Here is a 19724-nt window from a genome sequence, read left to right on the forward strand (position 1 = left end):
GCCGAGCCTGCACCCGCCGCCTTCTTTCCCCTTTTTCTTCACTCCCCCGGCCGCCTCGCCTCGCCCCCGGCCGGCCACCAGCGGGTCCCGGCGGCCGCCATCTCCTCAGGGCAGTCGCCGCCGGCCGCCAGCCGCGCGGGCAGCGGCGGGGACAGGCGGGCGGCGAGGGCGGCAGGGCCCCGAAATGGCGGCGGGGCCGGCGGTGGAGGTGGTGGCGGGCTGCTACGAGCAGGTGCTGCTCGGCTTCGCCGCGCTGCCCGACGAGGTAACAGCGGCGAGGAGGAGAGGGAAGCGAGGAAAGAAGGGGACGAGGAGCGCGGCCGCCATTACCCGCCCCGCTACTCACCGTGCTCCAGCCGCCGCGATGGCTCCGGGGGGGGGCTCTTAAATGGCCGCGGAGGCGGGGCGGGCGGCTGCCCGCGGCGGCAGGCTCGGCCCCCGGCTGGGGGAGCGGCCCCAGGGCGCTGCCGCCTCGGTGCTTGGCCGAGGGGTCCCCGGGGTTGTGGGGTGTGTGTGGGGTGAGGTATAGGGTGAGGTATGGGGTGTGTGTGGGGCTGCTCTGCCCGCTGCTGCCCCCCCCGCGGGGTTCTCAGCGCGGAGCTGAGGTAAAATGGGTGCAGCGGGGGGCCCTGAGGGCCGGCGCGGGGTGGGAGGTGTGTGAGGAGCGTGTGGTGGTGCAGGAGGGGCGATCTGCCCCCCTCGGAGCCAGGTTTGTCTTTGCACAGGTTGTTGTGCACACACTGCTTCATCCAAACCCAACGCTGCGCGCAAGGGGTGGCGCAGACACCTGAATCACTCCCAGTTATCTCACAAGCATGTTAACAGGATCCCACTAAACCTGGTGCATCAATATAAATTCTTCACATTTTGCACTTACACTTTTTCAGGTTCTCCTTTTTTTTCTTTCTTTATTTTTTAAACCTTACGGTTTGACAATCTTGAAGCGATGAAGCCAGCGATCTTCAGAAAGACCCCTTTGCTTTCTGTTTCCTTTACAGCCCTGGACAGTTGTCCCCGATTTTACACACCATGCCCACACTGCCTCGTTGTCGGCGGTAGCCGTGAATAACAGATACGTGGTCACTGGGAGCAGGGATGAGACGATCCAGATTTATGACATGAAGAAGAAGGTAGAGCATGGGGCACTGCTGCAGCATAATGGTAAGGGGGCTTTTCTTCACGGTGAGCCTTAAGGATGGAAGTTCATAGCTGAAACATACAGCTGGTAATGAACATCATCTCTGAAGAAATTTTAAATTGCCACGCTTTTAATAAGACTTCAGGCTTTAATAGTGATGGTATTGTAGCTGTGATGGCCTGATTATACAAGCAAGAAAAACTTTTGAGCGTAAAAATCCACAAGTTTTTCTGGGCATCAGCCCACAAATACAGCTGCTTCTTGCTATTATTTTTAGTTTTAACTGCTTCAGAAGTTATGGCCAACAAATGCCTCATGAGTGATTTTTGTTCTACAAGGACAGTTTATCTAGAGCATGCCTGTTCCCAACAACCATCTTTCCCAGTGTCCTTGTCCTGTCACAGACACACATCAGCCACCCAAAGGAAACAGTTTGTCTGTAAGAGCAGGCTGCTGCTGCCAGAAGAGCTAACCTTGGACATTGCCTACTTTGTGAGCCTGCTAAATTACTGCTGTAAAAACAGCAGTTAATGCTAGTCCAACTCAACATGTTTGGGTCATATGGGGCTCAATCCTGATTGTCCTTTTTATCCTGATAACCAGGAAGGACGTGGAACTAGACTGAACATGGTACCTGTAAATTCAGCTGTGTGTCACAAGCAGGGATTTGATGTAAAAACATTGCGTATCAGGGATAGAGGCCATGCATCACCTGCACCACAGTGGTTGAGAACTGCTATTTCTCAATATTTCTCAACAGAGAATGAACCAGGCAGTTTGGTTTTGTGAAGAAATACTGGGGAATTTGGCTTTTCCCAAGAGTAGGGTACTAGCTGGCATGTTTTGATGTTAGAAGCATCTCTGTTAACTAATACGTTCTCCCTGTGTGGTAACTGTTCAGTACGTACAACTCTGCTGATAGCTCTGGTTTGGATTTGTAGGCACAATAACATGTCTGGAGTTCTATGGTACTTCACATCTACTGAGCGGAGCTGAAGATGGACTAATTTGTATCTGGAACACAAAGAGATGGGAGTGCCTGAAATCCATTAAGGCACATAAGTGAGTTTCTTAAATCTGCATGTTCACATGAGTTTTCCTGTTTATTTTCCTTGTGAATAATACATATGGCTAATACATTGTTTTGTTTTTATTAGAGGGCATGTGACATCTATTTCTATTCATCCTTCTGGGAAACTAGCTTTGTCAGTAGGAACAGATAAAACATTAAGGTGAGTTGAAACTGATGAAGAAATGCTGAGAATTGTAGTTCAGTAACTCTGTAAGTTATGTTAAAAACAGCAATTCCATGTTGTGACTAAACTGTGCAGCGCTGATAAAGTGTATTTTAACATGAGATCATTGGTTTGTCTTTCTAAGTTTTAAGTACCAGCAATATTGTAAAATCTTTTTAAAAAGGTCTCTGCTGATCCTAGCTTCTTGCTGTGCTTTTACTCCTTATAGTCACCTGTAGATGTATGAATGCATTTGCATTTTGGAACACAGATTATTTAAACTTCTGAAAGCTGTCAGGTTTTGTTAAGTGTGAGAAAAGTAGTTTTTAACTTGCAGTGTGTACATATTGCTGTATGTGTGTGATTTAAGCATATAAGATGCTACATTACCAGGACAAACTGGTATTTGGGTTCCTTTTGGGCCCAACATTGCAAGCAGCGGTTTATAAAATAAATAGCAGAAATTCAACCATATAGTGTGCAAGCAGTATATCAAGTCATCAATTTCTCCTGCATTAAGGAAGGCAGTGAAATGCACAGAGATGCTTAAAAGCTTCCTTCAGATGCATCATGTCAGCAGATAGGACTTGAGTTTCACTATGCTGTTTTTAAACGGAATGTGCATTATCTATTGTTTTTCAGAACTTGGAATCTTGTAGAAGGACGACCAGCCTTTATCAAAAACCTGAAGCAAAGTAAGTTTATCAGTCTAAACCCTCCCCAAAAAACATATTTTTTTTTTGTGTAAAGAAAACCAGTTTTTGTTAATCAACAAGTCAGTTAATTGCACACTACTTTTACAATGTCTTTTTCACACATGCTGTCAAGCCCATGTCCTTAGTAATATTTATTTATAGTTACTTACCAGAAGGAAAACATAGTGATACTACAGTAAACATCCTTTTTTTTCCCCTGAAGTTTAATGTCAGGACATTTAGAAAAAGGCATTTTTTTTTTTCCTGCTAATCAAAAATGAATATTTAAGAGCATAGTTTTATTTGTTTATTCTGTGTTACTTGATTTTTTTCTGTGTTTTTCTCAGGTTTACCTAGAAAGCAGTGTCTAGTGCTTATAAAGATTTTAACTGTTAGATTCTCATGCAATATAGAATGCAAAAAAGGGTGTACATGTGTATAAAAATGTTCCTCTGTGTACAGATGCCCACATAATTAAATGGTCCCCTGATGGAGAGAGGTATGTGACTGTGATATCAAATAAAGTGGACATCTACAGACTGGACACAGCTTCAATCACTGGCACTATCACAACAGAGAAGAGAATTTCTTCGCTTAGATTTATTACAGTAAGTACAAAAGGGAAAGGTGCTGAGAGTTAACGGCACTGAAACACATGCATTTAATCACACTCGCATTTCATTTTTCCCTTTCCAAGGATTCTATTCTTGCCATAGCCGGAGATGATGAAACTGTAAGGTTCTACAGCTGTGACTCCCAAAAATGTTTGTGTGAATTTAAAGCTCATGAAAACAGGTACTTTATATTTATATTATAAATATTTATACTTGTACTATAAATGTTTGTATTTATTTTATATTTATATTTTATATTTATTCCCTACTTAAATATTTATGGGAAAACTGAGTACTCAGTATACTACTTTCCATGACTTGCAGTGTTCAGCATATTTTACTATTGCTTTTGTTTCCTTATCAAAAGCAAATTTACTTATGTGCTAAATTCCAAATTCAGGACAGATTTGTTTGCTTTTGGTATAAGCACAAATGCTGGGTTTTCCACACACATTACAAAAACCACTGGGTGTAGAATTAGGAATATTACAGTTCTAAACTTGCAATCTAAGTGCCGTATGCATATGAAATATTTAGATCTTAAATATAAGATCAGTGTAGATCATATCTAAATTTGTGTCTTAAATAGAAAATCAAAATGTACTGGTATGGCTCTATGTTTTTTTAAGGAGGAAGATTTTTTCTCCGTTTCTCTCCTGAAAGCTCTCTTTTGTCTGAACTGATATACCTCTACAACTTATACTACCAAAATCTTTATGGGACGATGGGGTTCTGTAGTACTTCATAGGCAGGAGATGAAAATTGCTCTACAGGGTTTCAACTGCAAAACTGGACTATACCAGACAGGCAAATCTGGTAATAAGACATCTGGTGATGTCCTCCTGTCTTATCTTGGTCAGTCCTTGTTACCGTTGTCCCTTTGGGAGTTCTGGGCCTGAATTACCCAGCAGGCTCATCCCTGTAGCAATATCTGAAACTGAGCCCCCACATCTGGCTGGTGTGGAGCTGCTCAGAGGCCACTGGTGTCTCTAAAGCCATGGGCTGGTTGTCCTGGTGTAACAAAGCTTTGCAGTGGAAAGCTGGTAGGTAGTACACCAAAACAGAAAAGGTTCTGCTAAATTATTTGGGTTTATATCAAATGCCTGTTATATATATATGTAATATGTTTATGTATCTATATGGATCATGTCTTTTTATATATATACATATGTATAATTTTTCTCTGTGTGAAATCCAGACAATAGAAGGGTAATCACATATTCTCTGTTGTTGTCAGGTACCAAACATTCATCCAAGTGCTGATTTGAGCTCATCAAAATACAAAAGCATGAGCTGTAATATCACTGATGTGGTTAATAGTGTGTGCTTAAGAATACTAAGGTGTTCTGAATTGAATCCTACCTGCCTAATAAAGGCATGTATTCCTACTGTAAGTGACAGCACTCAAAACAGATTACCTTTTGAAGCTCCTGTGTTCAAATTGATTTTACACTGTTGCCTGTTCATCTTCAGCTGCTGTCAATTTACTGGTCTGAAGCAAACTGTCATGTTATAAAGTAACCGAGTATTAAATTTTCTTCACAGAATAAAAGATATCTATAGCTTTGAAAGGGAAGGACAACATCTTATTGTTACTGCATCCAGTGATGGTTACATTAAAGTCTGGAATCTGGATCTTAATAAGGTTGGTCTATTAAACTGCTTGGTGCATTTATGGAAAAACACCAGACAATCAAAATTGCAGACTGTTCTGTTATAATGATCAATTTTAAATCACTGGTGGAATTTTATTTGTTAATCTGGATGTTTTAATCTTTTTTTCTTACATGTTCAATACAGATGTATATGTCTACACTTTTTTTAAGCAGTAGTATATTTTTGTATATTTGTATATTTACCTTTTATATTTGTATATTTACCTTTACAAGCTGTAAAATCAGATGATAGTGGGAAGCTCTTCTCTTTACATGAAATCATGCTTTTCTTCAGAGGTAGCTGGCCAAACTCTCTAAACGGTTACATATGCTCTAAGGACCGCTGTGAACTTTTGTAGTGCTGGTGACTGTTGCTAATCTTTTTAAAAAAATAAAATCTATGGTTTGAGGGTGGTGATAGTTCATGTAAGGCAAAAAGTTGTCCTGCTGAAAAACTCAAATGCGTTAATATACTAGGTACTTCTACTTGCTGTATGTGCAAACAGTTCTGAGCACCGCCAGGAATTGTGCTTTATCTTCAAAGTTTCCCATGTTTATTGTTTTGCTTTCAAAGTCAGAATTAGATTTTTAAAAATGTAATGCCTAATAACAAGGGATCTAATATATTCCACTATGAGTATCTTAAACAGTTCAAATATATAACTCTGTATTTCAAGTCTGAATTTGCCTGTTTTTAACTTCAGCCCTCTTGATGATTTTTATACTTTTAAGTTGAATAGTGAAAATCCCTCTTTTCCCTTCATCTGAAACCTCAGTTCCACTTGTACATGATTGAAATAGTGATCAAGGAACTCTTTAACTTTCTCTGTAACATTGTCTTTACTTTGACCAAATGTATAATTTTTTTCTTTTTACTGTGTAGGCAAAATTTTGTAAAACCTTGTGTAACTCTGTGGGCTGCTATGCCCAGCTCTGTGAGGTAGAATATCCTACTACAAATAGTTTCTAATAGTTTGATGCTGCTATACTGCATATGCGTTTGCTTTATCCCTGATACCTGTAATAGGATATTTGCTCAGCCATTCCCAGAGCTGACTGATATGGGTACAGTTAAGCTGTTTGAAACACACCACACTACAAAGGGATTATGTTTAATCAGCAGCCATGTTATTGTGAGGTAGAAAAGGAACCTGATCCAATAACTTAATTCAGATTATTTTAACTGTACTAAAACCACCTGTTACTGTGGAGAAACTTCTGAAACCATTAACTATTTTATATATATATATATATATTTATATATATATATATATATGTATATTTTTAGTGGGCCTGTGACTCATCTACTTATTTATCATGTTTAACCACCTCTACATGCCTGAAGCCCAGTGACCTTGCTTATCAAGATATGCTCTTAAAGCTGCTGGGAGTTTTTTATAAAACCAGCACTGAGCAATGGTACCAGGAACAGGACTGCAACAGTGTGACCATTAACCTGTAGACAGCCTCTGGTTCTAAATGTCGTTAAGCGTCTTAACATTGCCCAGAAAAGAAGTTGGGCAGTAAAATACTTTCTCAGTTTAAATACTGCAATAAATTTAAACAGAAATGAAGTAATGTTTAATTAACCTCTTTCACGTATTATCTTTAGATTAAAAATGCACCGTCTTTACTGTGTGAAGTCAACACCAAAGCTAGGCTGACATGTCTTGCAGTATGGCTTGACCAAGGTTTAGAATTGAAGGAAAATTGTGATAAGACAGCAACATCATCTCAAGGTAATAGAATTGTCTGTGTTTTCAGCTGTTAATACGACTGTGAAATAAAAGATAGCAAGCAGGAGGTTTTTGCTGTATACCTTGGAAAAAGTTTTGGCAGCTTGAAGAATTGGGGATATGACATTGCCAAGTCATACAGAGATACTCATTCCCATCTGATAGTGTCTCAAGCCTGCACATAATGCCACAACTATGGAAACTAGTGTAAGAAGACAGACACAGGGACTGAGTGATGGTATGAGACTGAGGGCAACAGTTCTTCTGTATGTTGAAACTTATTACACGATATATTGTGACATGATATATAGAGGACATAAGCCTCTTTTCATTTCTATTATATGAAAGTTTTATTTCTCCTTGTTGCAAATAACATACAGAGGAAGACACTGAAACTTTTGAGACAGATAAGAAAAGAATGTTTGATAGAAATGTGTGTCTGCTTTTCCTATGAACAAAACTGCCAAAGCAGTTGGCCAACTTGGGAAGTCTGGCCTTTGTTTGGCTAGTTCCTGGTTGTTTGTTTGTTTGCTGTTGTTGTTTTCCTGTATAGTAATTTATTTACATACTTGATCTTTAGATATTTTAATATCACAATCCAAAGTAGCATAAATTGCATGCTCCACTGTAAATAAAATATTATTTACAGTCCCCTGTTTTTATTGGGAGATACAAAAAGTCTCTGTGCCGTTTTAGACTACAAAGCGGAAACAAATACCAGAGTGAATAATTTCTTGCTTTTTTTTTTTCAGCAAATGAAGATGAGAAATCATCAGTAGTCAGGAAAAAGAAAGTTTGTCGGACAGATAAAAGTGATAAAATGGTTAAAACGGATAGAAAAGTTACTCCAAAGAAGCGAAAATTGGAAACCCCAGTGCAAAAGAAGAAAAAGAAACACAATATCTCACAATGAAGGCAACTACTTTATCTCCTGAATAAGAAGTAAACGCTGGTGTTGCTGTAGTTTTTACAAGGATGTAAACCCCTGGCAGGACAGATACCTCTGAACTGATATGATTGTTAAAAGTAATTACTTTTTTTTACCCAGATAAATTGACCATTCGTGAAGGTAGTAAAAGAGATGGCAACTTTTCCTAAAAGAATGATGCAAAAATAAATTCATAGTGTGTAATATTTTTATATTTACAACAGCATACACTTTTTAACTGACTTTGAAATAGCCAGCTAAAATGATAAAAATAGCTAAACCTGTCTCATGTACATTTATGTCTCAGCTAAATGCATATTAAAGATACCTACGGTTTTTCATTTTTGTGTCAGAAATTTACTGAAATTCACTCAGAATAGGATCTGCCTTTGTCATGCATTCTCTTACTGTAAAAAGAAACATTAAAATTTATTTAAATACTTTAAAATTGCTTTAAATAAATTAAAATACTTAATTTAAATAATTTAAAATGACTTTAAACTTTCCAATCATATATTCACAAAAAAATATTTTTAGTTCTCAACATGGAGTTTTACATAGTGTTTATAAGAAGAATGTTTGTTTGTTTGTTTGTTTTTACTGTATACTCCATGCATTTAATCATTTTTGAAGTCCTCACACCCTGACATACAGTCTAGGTTCATTTTTTTTCCCAGGAGTTGATTTATGGGCTCACATCATTGAAATCTTTTGGTCAGAATACGTTACATACGTTCAGATGGAAGTGTTTACGTCAGTAGGGTTTCACCTTCTCTTCTCTGTTCCCATACTTTTTCAAGTCCTTGATCTGAGCCATGTTGGAAAAAAAAATAATAATAATAAAAAAAAAAGATTAACACTTGAAATGTTTGTCCTCTGATAAAATGTCAGCCATCTGTTTTGTAGTTAAAAGGTGAATTCCTGACCTTCTCAGTCGGCGGGAACAGGATTTTGTCGTAAGTCTTATTACAAATACAGAGTGGCAAAAACAAAGTTGAGCAGGACAAGGTCAGATAGCTGTACGAAAAATTATCTATTTCTTTTAAATTAAAGTATTTTAATGTTGTTTTCTGTATTGCTGGAGTAGTCATGATTTCTTCTATTTTCAAAAGGTAGTTGGAATTAGACTTTATCCGGATTCCCTTTAATAACAGTATGCTCTTCATTATTCATGTAGCTAGAGAAAAGGTAAGAGAAAATCAGGAAGAAGAATGAACCATTAGAAATGGTTTGTGTACACGTCAGGAAAGGTACCTAATCAGATTTTTAACTGTTAACTAGGGTCCTGTAAGTAAGTATAGACTTACTTTTCTCTCAATTATGTTTATACTTCGTTAATTGTTTCCAGATACCTGTTCTAGAGTGTTTATCGTATGTCTGTACTCAACAAAATGGCTGCCACTGTTAAAACAATTTTCATTTTTTGAATTTTTAAATACACAAGCTCATGGCCAGGACCATCACAATTATAGAAGCTAGCTGTAGTAAGCACCAAGAAAAACCCACTCTGCTCATCATTTTAAGAATGAAAAAGCAAAAATTCCACATATTTTTGTTTCTAAGGTTTAGACTTACAAATAAACATGAGCCATTTGTAAAACTCCAAACTCCCTTTGCACTAACAATTGTGCATCTCGTGAGGCTCAGAACAGTTTGTGGGCAGAGAAAACAAATGCTAACAGCTTCTAAGGTGAAATGCAGAAGCGGGCCTGGAAGCAGAACTCGTATTTCATACACGGTGAGTAAATGCTGAGCTACTAAACAGTGTGTTGCCTTTTTTTTTTTTTTTTCTCTGATGCACATCAGAATGTTTTCTATTCTATATATAACAAGATAGCAGTGAGGAAGCTCTTCCCGTGTCAGAAACTGATCGTGGATGGCACTGGTAAAGCAGACGGAGCCACGACTGTACGGCAGGGCCGCCTGGCACACAGCCTCGCAGCTGAGCCTCAGGTGAGTTCAGCAGCTCTGGGTTTCTTCCAGTTTCTCTGCAAAATCCTCTTGGGGATCTCCAGTGCTGGGATATGGACCACAGGCCAGTGAAACGAGAACCTCACAGCCTTTACGCTGCCCTAACAGCAAAGCCAACCCCTTCCAGGAGAGGGGCTAACAGATGAAGTTGGTTAAGGCACTGTTACGGGAAATAAAAGATCTACATTTCAACCACTTAGGCCACAGAGGGAGTTAAAGTGATACTTTGTGACCATGTGGCTAATTCACAAAGATCTGAAAAAACGTGTTGTAGAGAAAAAACGTGTTGTTTGCAGGCAGCACAGCCCCGTGATGTTTGCTGCTCTGTTACGGGGCGGTGCAGAAGCCCCTCCGCTGAGCTCAGGGACTCCTATAAGGCTAAGTGTATGCGTATAGCCGGTTAGAACAAGTCCTGCAGCACCACTTAAGTAAAGAAAGATTCAACAACTGAAAAAAAAAAAAAAAAATTGTAGACAAGACGTTTTCCATCTTGTAAGGTGCAGAAATCCCCCATGTTTTCCATAACAGGGCTGCACAGCAACTACCAACGAAAGCTAAACGCAGCCAGTCGACTGCCCAGAGGTTTTTTTGGTTGGTGATGCTGTGGTTTTTCTCCCAAAACAGGCGGAAAAGGGAAGTTTTGGGCGGTGCGTTGCCCTCTCGCCTCCCCTTCCGCAGCCTGCTCCGCCCCGGGCTGTGTGAGCGGGGCGCCCCGGGCAGGTGGGCACAGCCCGGGGACCCTCCCCAGCGAGCCGGGGGGCATCGCTTGGGCTGGGGGTGGAGGGTTTGGGCAGGTTTTCCTCCTGGAGGACCTCCCTGCGGCAAAATATTCCCCTCTTTCCCCTTTTTCCCCCTCCGATGTTAAGAGCCAGCTCCCCTCAGCACAGTTTCTTTTCCAGTTTCCAGCATGGCTGTGGACTGGCTCGGCTTTGGCTACGCTGCCCTGGTGGCATCAGGAGGGCTCATCGGCTATGCGAAAGCAGGTACGGTGCTGGGGTCCCCTTCTAACCCCCCCTAAATTTGCCTGAGCTGGGTGGCTTCCTACGAAAGCCCCCTGCCAGAGGTGAAGGTTGTCAGCTTGTGCTGTGTGCTGATAGCCTGGGGCTGGTCGGGTGTGGTGGGTGCTTTGGGCTGATAAGCTCACAGGCTGCTTTGGGTGGGTGCTGATACCCCACCTCTGCCTCATGTGCTTCAGATAAACTGCCAGGAGTTTGCTCCAGAAACCCTCTTCCCCTGCTGTTTTAAACATTCTATAAATGTTCTTTACCTTTAAATGACATCACCATTATTTTCCCTTAAAGATTTATTCTCGTTTTAAAGTGTGGTGGTAACAGTATACTGCAAGCTGCACGGTTTTCAGAAGGATCCTTTTTCCAGGGAGAGCTGAGCAGTGCAAATCAGTCCCTGAAGTTGTTCCTTCCCTGGGCTCCCCAGTGTAAGCTTCATCTCAGGCCTGCTTTCACTGCCCAGTTTGCCCTTCTCCAGGCAGAACCATGCATTTCTCCCTGCCGTGGTGCTGTCTCTTTCCACTCTGAAAACCTTTCAGCTCTCTTAACTCTCTTCCTTCTCTCTTCCTTCCTTGCTGAAGACAATGAGACCCTTACCACTAGGTGTGACCGCATGGATGCTAACGCCTGCTCCAGTCTGCTCCCTACTGCCTTGGGGCTCTGAGTGTAGCTTAGGGCAGGAGGGACACTACTGAGAACTTAAATAGCTGATTTCATCTGTATTTCTCTGAGGTCATTATGAAATGATCAATATCTTATCTTCTCTTCCCAGATGGGAGGACGTGGTCAAGCTGATGCAAGAAGGGAATTCAGGTCAAGGGGTTTTTGAAGGGGGAATGGGAGCTTGTATGGTGATGTGCAGGGAAATTAAAAAAAAAAAAGAAAAAAAGAAAAAAAAAAACCACCACTTTGTCATCCCTACTAATAAATTGAAGAAACCAAAAGAAAATTGAATTTTCATCCATCAATCTGAGGATCTGAGGTGTTCTGTTCTTGTACAGCCAAGTCGACATTATATACTTTGGGAAGAATATGAGAACAGGGCCAGGGCAAGGTCTTTTTTTTTTTCCTTTATATATATATATATATTTTTTCTTTTTCCCTCTCTCCCATTAGTGTGTTGTTGTTTTGAGACCAAAGAACTTCCCCAGCCAGGGGTGGTATGTTTGCCCTAGTAAGTGTATGTGCCATAGGTGCTTAAACAGGGCCTCAAGGTAAAACTCAAGGATGTGATGGCCGTTTGAGGACGCCCAGGATGCAGAAGGAATTGCATTTACCACAAGGTGGTGCTAAACTGTGTTCTGTCCAGAGCAGCTGCTTACTAGAGTGTCTCTCTTTGCACGTGTACAAGAATGTGATGCTTCCCGTTATCTTCAGCTCTTGCTGTTTGTATTAAAAGCAGGATGTGAAGCAATATTATAGCTGCTCTGCTGATGACTGAAAAGTGATTACTTTCTGGCAGCAGCATGTGTTCCTCCTGTAACAATGCCAGGAGATCTTTATCAGCGTAGATCTGCAACCTCGAGTCCTTTTAACGGTGACCTATAAAAACTGAATATATAAAGGACCACCGTCAAGTAGCATTAAGTCCTGAATTTTCCATTAGCCTTATTGAAAGTATTCACTGCTTGCAGAGGTCGTGCCATTTCCTTACCTGATGTCATCTATAAATTGCCAATCTCATGGTAGCTCAGCATTATCATTTGTACTGAAGGCTTGATCCAAAGTCTGGCTATTTGACTCCTCTCTCTTATTTGACAACTCTTTATTTGTCTGAATACCCTCCTGCCCAGTTCAGTTCACACATCCTGATCTTAAACCCTTCCTATTTAATCCCTTTCTACATTACTGCTTTTCAAGCAATTCCAGAATAATTACCTGAAGTAACGTGCTTTGGTCTGCAAAAGAAGATCCCAATTCTTTTGCTTTTCTCACTAGTCTTTCTATCATAAATGTATTTGTGGCTTTGCTGGTAATGAGTTAAATACCAATGCTAATTTTATCTTATGCAAGATCATTTGAATGTGGTTCTTGATTCAGATCAGTGTGGTCTTAAAATCTTTGAAGACAACCCCCACCACCCCCGGTCTGTTTTATAACAATCAATGCCCGTGGTTTTTGTTTGTTTGTTTTGTTTGTTTGTTTGTTTTTTACAAAGCAAGTAATCTAATGAACAAGTTTATTTGTGAGCTTCTAATAATTGTGTTATCTCTTATTCATTCAGGTAGTGTCCCATCGCTAGCTGCTGGCCTCTTCTTTGGAAGTTTGGCAGGACTGGGTGCCTATCAGCTCTCACAGAATCCAAATAATGTTTGGATTTCTCTGAGTAAGTCTTCTAGAGCTTTAGTTGCAAGGAGTTATATTTACCCTAAAACAACTGGATACTAAAAATGAGTACCTAAAAGTCTTTGCAGAAATGTTAAACTGTTGGGGCTACAAACTGAGTTTCAATCAGATTTTTAAACTTGTGTTTGGTGAAAATCTCTTTTAGTGGTCAAACTCCACTGCTCTTCCTGGAATGTGAGCCACTGGTGTTATTTAGGTTTTTTGTTTTTAAGAATATATTGAGAATACAAGTGGAAGATCTGCTTGTCTTTGTGTGTCTTGCTTAGTATTTCTCACTACATTCCTGCTTTCCTGCATCCCTTTTTAAAGAAATATAAAGTGTTCTGGGTGACATCTCATCTTTTTGCTTCTATTCTACAACAGGAGATGAAAATACCTGTTATCCATCGTTACAGCTTGTCTTACAGACATCAAAAAACCTACTGCTAGCGAAGGAAAATATGTGCTAGGATAAAGTGAAACTTACATGGTTAAAAAAAAAAATCAAACCAAATGCCATTATTTCACATCCTTCAGGGAAAAAAAAAAAGTAAACATTTGATGTTTAAAAGATTGTGCATGGTATGGTGCCAGTCTCCAAAATGTGGCTTTTAACTTTCTGCCATTTACCATGCAGAGCTTAGGGTTGCCACCAAGTTAGCATGCTGTCACTTCAACCTCATTATACCTAAAGCTCATGCCACTTTCAGAATAACACAACTTCAGCTTTTCTCACTCGCTAGCAAGTTAGGGTACCTCGCCACTGAAATAGGCTGAGAACATATGTAGATAATTCCAGCTGATAATTCCAGCACAGCTGATGCCTGACACTTGTTAGGCTGCTGTATCTCAGGTACATGTGGGCATCCACTGTTTGCTGAAAATGGTAGAGATTGTGATTGATTTTATATGTGTGGAATTACAAAAGTGTTGCTCCATTTGGGGAGATTCAGCAGAGAAGCAAGCTACAGTAATGCAGTTTCTTCTTCCTTCTTTTCAGAACTGCAGCTTCCCTGATTTTGAGAAGCAAACTGCTGAGTCAGTGCTTAGTCAGTGCTTAAAGTGCCACTGACCACAGCATTTGTTTGCTGAAGCTGTGATGTAGCACCTAGCTCTTTGCCATAGAAAAGTCAGAAGTGAAAGGAGAAGGCCCAGCATTTCTTTCTACTTTAACACTGTCTTCAGTGCAGTCCACTTTCACTTCCACATCTACTGGATAGGTCAAAAACTGCATGGTCAGCCCTCAACTGGCACGAACTCAGCTTATAATACCTACTCTTCATGTACTGAGGTGTTCCAAAATTTACACAATTTATTGACTCTTTTTGTCCATCACATCAAGTAACCTTTTTTACTTGATGATACTACTTATTTCTGTTCTGTTCTGAATTGTAGCATCTCTGTCACACGCATGCACCTCTGCTGACTGGACTCTTTAATCTCTCATTTAAGTTACGTCTGGAACATTGACTGCCGTGATGGGAGCAAGGTTTTACAACTCTGGAAAATTCATGCCTGCAGGGCTAATTGCTGGTGTCAGGTACAACACAATATACTTTTTAAAATTTATTTTTTAATCTCCTGTATGTAATTTCTTTTTTTTTTTTTTGCTTAATTATACTGAGATAAAGTACTCTGTACATCTTTTTTCTTTTTTGTACGTCAGTTATGTGAGAAGTATCTCAAAATGGATTGGCAAGTTGCTATTAATTCTGTGGACTGACCAAGTGTTTTTCCCCTTACACAGTTTGCTGATGGTTGGAAGATTAGCACTGAAGATGGTGGATAAGCCCCATGAAAAGTAACTGTTCACTTTACAACTTAATATCTGGATAAGGAAACCTAATAATGAAGCTGTATGAACGTAGAAAGAAGAATATGAAGCAGTTTTCTACATGAAGACAGCTTACTGTTTTTTCCTTTTTTTTTTTTTTTTTTTTTTTTAATTGAAAGAAGAATGATGGGGTGGATAGTCTACTATCTACTAGTGGACAGTACAAGACATACAAGGTGCCACTTATTTCAGTGATCTGGTAGAGCTATGACTGTGTAGTGAAAAATTTGGTCCTGCTTTTATTTTTTTGAAATACATTTTTCAGTGTTTAACACTTCCAATTTTTTATATTCCAAAGTATACTGACGATGTGTATGAAGTACACAGGACCTGCAATCTAGAAAGTACCCACAAAGTGTCACCAGCAGAAATGGGCTCAGTACAGCACTGTATCTCATGCCTTTCATACTGAGTATTACAGCACACTTTACCTGCTGTATTCTGAGTTGAAAATGCATTATGTCTATAACACCAAACAGATCCTACCTTTTTATGACGCTAAAATGTTGCTTTTTTTACAAGTAAAACTTATTACAAACCTTTACTTGATGTTTTTGTATTCTTTCTGTCTGTATGGGAGACAAAGGTTATCTTTTCTCTCTCTTTTTTTTTTTTTTTTTTAACCTTACCTTCACATTCCTACCTCAGTGGAAGTCTGTGCAGTGAACTGCTATACAAATGCTGTCTTTTCATGGTGTTTAAAAATACATTTTAAATGGAAGAAGATTAAATTTGGGGTCTTCATTAACACATTAATTTAATTTCTAGTGATTTACAATTATTGATATACTAGGGTACTTACAGTTTGTAACTCATTTTAAAGTGATATTTTACATATTGACTACTGAAGATTTACTGAAGTTATCAAATTAATTCCAGGTTTTTAAGCGTATTTCATGTTGTGACCTCCTTGTTTCTGGGCACTTAACCTGTAAATAACCAGATTTCCAGGGAGCAGCACTGAAAACATGTTAAAACATCTCTGAAATCCTAGTCTCAGTTAAATTGTACTCTGTAAGTAAAATATAGAGTACATTAAGTAAAATCCAATAGAATATTTGTAATGGCCTTAATACTTTTAAACCAGTGAATGTAACTTAGTAGAAAATTCCATCACTGCTACAGAATTTTCTAGAGCCATTATAGAATTAAAAACATTACCACCCTTTTTCATACCGCATGTGCCTAAAAGGCAATTCTACAAATTTTATTTCCTATTTTACTGTTTAGGTTTTGGTGTGTGTGGGGGGGGTGTTTCTTTCCTTTTTTTTTTTTTTTTTTTTTCTTCCACTTAGGATGGTTTTTATGTAAACTGAGATTATTATTTTTGTATTGAATTTGCTGTATGCATGCCATGACTTCAGGGAAGCTTCATGCTGAGAGCCAGATTGTATCTGGATATAACATTTTAAGAGTGATTTTTTTCTGATTATTTTATTTTTAGGAATCTAATAGTTAAAATGATTGTTAAAGCTAGTGTTTTCAAAGCAGACCCTGAAACTAAAAAGAAGTTAGTTAAATATTGCTAACAGTATCAGCATGATCTGGAAAGACTGCTGCTTTTTAGAGAGATGGGGAAATGGGGAAACCAGGCTGGCGCAACACAGACTGAGTCACCAGGCTTCAATAATTCAGAGCTTAGTCATGCCCCCAGAACTTGATACCTTACAGCACTGACAGAACAAGAGATTTTGGGTTAGCAAATCCTTATTGCCAAGAGTGAAAGCCCAGGCCCTCTATTCCATGTTACCGTCAGTGGCTGGTGGAAGGTGGGTGGCAATCGGTGACGTGAAGTACCTCACTCCTCTCTTTAGGGCCTCGCTCAGGATTACAAGAGGGAATTTCATATTCATTTTGGTGGATAAATCCTCTCTTCAAAGAAGGAGCTGGAAAACCATTTGGACAGCCTAAATTTCACCTATGCTTTTTGTTCACTTTGGGCTACCCTTGCTCCAGGTCCGTACCCATTCAGGACCCTGCGTGTGGCCTCCCAGTTTTTCCTCAGAGCATTTTAGTGATGCCTTGTTCTTCCCCTGACTAGACACAAACCTTCATGTAGGGTCGTATTGCTGAGCATCTTCTGGCTGAGGTGAGGTGCTTGCATTGCACTGGGGCAGTGCCGGGCGTGAATGGGCTGGGAGTGCTGCAAACCACCCAGCTGGTGGGCTGTAAGAAAGGTTTTTGGGGGATCAGAATCTTGTACACTTGGGTGCTTCAGTTGGGCCTTACTCTTTACAGATACAGGACAGAGGCCTCAAATATGGCAATAGTGTACTGAGGTTCAATTGCAGGGTTGGTTTCAGAGCAGGAAAAAGCAGTCCTGTAACTCACCTATCAGTAGATGTCACACCCTAAGCTATTCTTTCAATTTATGTGGCTTTCACAGCCAGCAACATCCCTTTCATTTCGTACAAATGTGTAACGTAGCATAAGAACATAAATAATGTCACACCAGCAGTACAGGTGCCGGTCTTTTAGAGTATCAAAGGAGAATGAGAGGAGGATGGAAAACATTTCAAGTGAAATGGTTTAGGGGGGAAGCAGTCAGGAGCTGTCCCACTTTATCCCTTATTCCTAAGAACGTTGTGCAGGACTGTTGGCAATGCAAAGCCATCCCCTAGCCCTCGTCCTGCCACGGGCTTTGAGAGTGCAATTTGCCACGTCCCAGTTCTGTCAGTCACGGTGCTGGGAGCTGCTGGCACTCAGTCATCCCCGGCTGAGGGTCTGCCTGTGCTGGAACTAATATGGCCTGAAGCATGAAGCAATAACCATTTGGTGGTGTTAGGATTCCCAGTTTCCTGGCATTATACTCATGCCTTCTGACTGAACAATTTTAATCCACCTGGAGAAATGGGAGGGGAAAGAAAGGTCGGGAGAACCTCCAGGCAGTTACAGCAGAAGGAAAGCCTTTGTTCATCCAGAATCCTTGCAAGAAAAAACTGCAGAATGAGGCGTCAGTAGTGGCCCAGAGACATCTCCTGCTTCCTTGAAGTGCCGTGATGGAGCAACTCGAAGTGCTTGTGCTTCTGTGCTGTATCCCAGCTCAAGTCCAGCGCACAGGTGCCTGTGGATGGTTTTTTGGACCCGTGCCTTCCTTCTGAACCTGTGAAATGGAGATACTGTTTTCTTTCTCTTCCCCTGCATGCAGTTTGTCTTCTACAACCCCACCTTTTACTGGGTGCTTTTACAGTGCATGTTCACTGCCCCAGGAGCAAGGAGCAGTAGGTTTGATGCAGTTTTACTGCTGGTAGTTAACACATTCTGCCCTTGTTTTAATTGCCCTGCCTTCCTCTGACTGAGAGCAGCTCTGGAGGAGGCAACAGTAGGTCCTACAAGAACACTCACCTGTGCTTGAGATGGGTGCTGAAAGGCTCCACGTTGCCAGCTGCAATAGGGTCCTGCTGAAAAGTTTCCCATTGTCCTTTTGGGGAACTAATTTCACACAGCATGACACCAGACATCCTGCCTTCCAGCACGTAACTGGACAGTTCTGGTTGTTGGCCTGCTCTGCAGAGGCAGCACAGTGCTTACTGAGGAATAAAGGGGAACTGTGCAAACACTGCTCAGAGCAGTGGCAGGCAGTAGTACAGCAGCCAGGCTCACGCTGCAACACACCGCTGTTACCACAGGGTGAAAGGAGACGTGCCACTTTCAGGCTCAGGCAGCAATGCAGTGGTAAGCTCAGTCTCCGTGACAATGCCAGGACTCGTTTTTATTTTCCTGGGCCCCTCTAGTTACTCTAGGAGTGATACAACCACAGTTTGGAGGGATTATAAGGGAACAAGGAGCCTGGCTACTGCTGGGATCCTCTCGGCCTATGCAGCCAGGATACCATCCTCAAAGAGCTGACGGCTTGGGAAAGAACTGAGAGAATGGGATGAGGATCAAGCTCTACTCATCAAGCCCCTCTCATCCCTCCTGGGCAACAGAGTTGAGAAGGAGGGACCTGGCCTTACCCAAGATAGCTGCAACAGGGTTACTTTCCCTCTGCTCAAGGAACTGCACTACTGCCTCCAAAAATCCTACGACAACAAAGACCTGGTCTTCAGACTGTTAGTAAAAGCTAAGAACAGCGTTAATTAAATAGGAAGCTTCTTGCTGCTGGGAATGCAGCAGAAACCAGACATCTATAAAGGCTAAAGTGACAGAAACCCAACAGTCTTTGAATAGTAGTATTTATCTAGAATTTATCTATTTTTATCTACTACTTATCTACTATTTATCTACTAGTGATAGGAGACTCTTGCGACCATGTCACAACTTCCCTGACAATTTTCAATCATGGCCAAGATGTACTATTGATTGAATACATACCAAAATCAATTAGTCTCTTCTGCTGCTGTTTGCACACACTGATAATACTGACATGTTTGGTCACCTTCTAGTCAATGACAGTCCTGAACTGCAAGGATTTTTTTTAGGCAGGGATTTCCAATTACGATCTGTTTTGCAATGCTTATATACACACCTGTAACATGTCACTTTTCAGGATATTTTGGAGCATAAAGTCTAAATTATGACAGATGAGGCAATAATGCAGTAGATTTTCAGATGACTTTCAAGAGCTCTTCAATCTCAGATAATTT

The 19724-nt window shown here is 40.6% G+C and overlaps 3 protein-coding genes across 7 annotated transcripts in view; 2 read left to right on the forward strand and 1 right to left on the reverse strand.

The window, feature by feature from the left end:
• The first annotated feature begins 38 nt into the window (after positions 1-38).
• On the forward strand, positions 39-8342 carry PAK1IP1 (PAK1 interacting protein 1). The gene is made up of 10 exons (XM_084510053.1): positions 39-265; positions 999-1161; positions 2080-2200; positions 2296-2370; positions 3016-3068; positions 3531-3676; positions 3766-3863; positions 5228-5327; positions 6950-7076; positions 7826-8342. Exons 1-10 carry the CDS (start codon positions 185-187, stop codon positions 7984-7986), a joined length of 1125 nt encoding a protein of 374 aa, XP_084366179.1. The 5' UTR covers positions 39-184; the 3' UTR covers positions 7987-8342.
• A 543-nt stretch (positions 8343-8885) lies between these two features.
• On the forward strand, positions 8886-15682 carry LOC311432034 (transmembrane protein 14C-like). 4 transcript variants are annotated; one of them, XM_084510061.1, is made up of 8 exons: positions 8886-8957; positions 9643-9739; positions 9835-9954; positions 10872-10955; positions 13204-13305; positions 14757-14844; positions 15052-15105; positions 15437-15682. In XM_084510061.1, the coding sequence occupies exons 4-8, from the start codon at positions 10880-10882 to the stop codon at positions 15477-15479; spliced, it is 363 nt and encodes a 120-aa protein (XP_084366187.1). In that variant the 5' UTR covers positions 8886-8957; positions 9643-9739; positions 9835-9954; positions 10872-10879; the 3' UTR covers positions 15480-15682. The 4 variants fall into 4 exon arrangements, with proteins under 4 accessions (XP_084366187.1, XP_084366189.1, XP_084366188.1 ...); XM_084510063.1 differs by having other exon boundaries at positions 8888-8957; positions 9839-9954; XM_084510062.1 differs by having other exon boundaries at positions 8910-8957; positions 9565-9739; positions 9842-9954.
• The window catches only part of NFX1 (nuclear transcription factor, X-box binding 1), a 64671-nt gene continuing 60163 nt past the window's right edge, over positions 15217-19724 (reverse strand). For both annotated transcript variants that reach the window (XR_014689787.1, XM_084510052.1), the window contains exon 25: positions 15217-18241. The gene's annotated coding sequence lies outside the window, so the exon portion shown is untranslated. The remainder of the gene's footprint in view (positions 18242-19724) is intronic.

This window comes from Aythya ferina (genome assembly GCF_964211825.1).
Source record: "Aythya ferina genome assembly, chromosome: 2".
Classification (NCBI taxonomy): domain Eukaryota; kingdom Metazoa; phylum Chordata; class Aves; order Anseriformes; family Anatidae; genus Aythya; species Aythya ferina.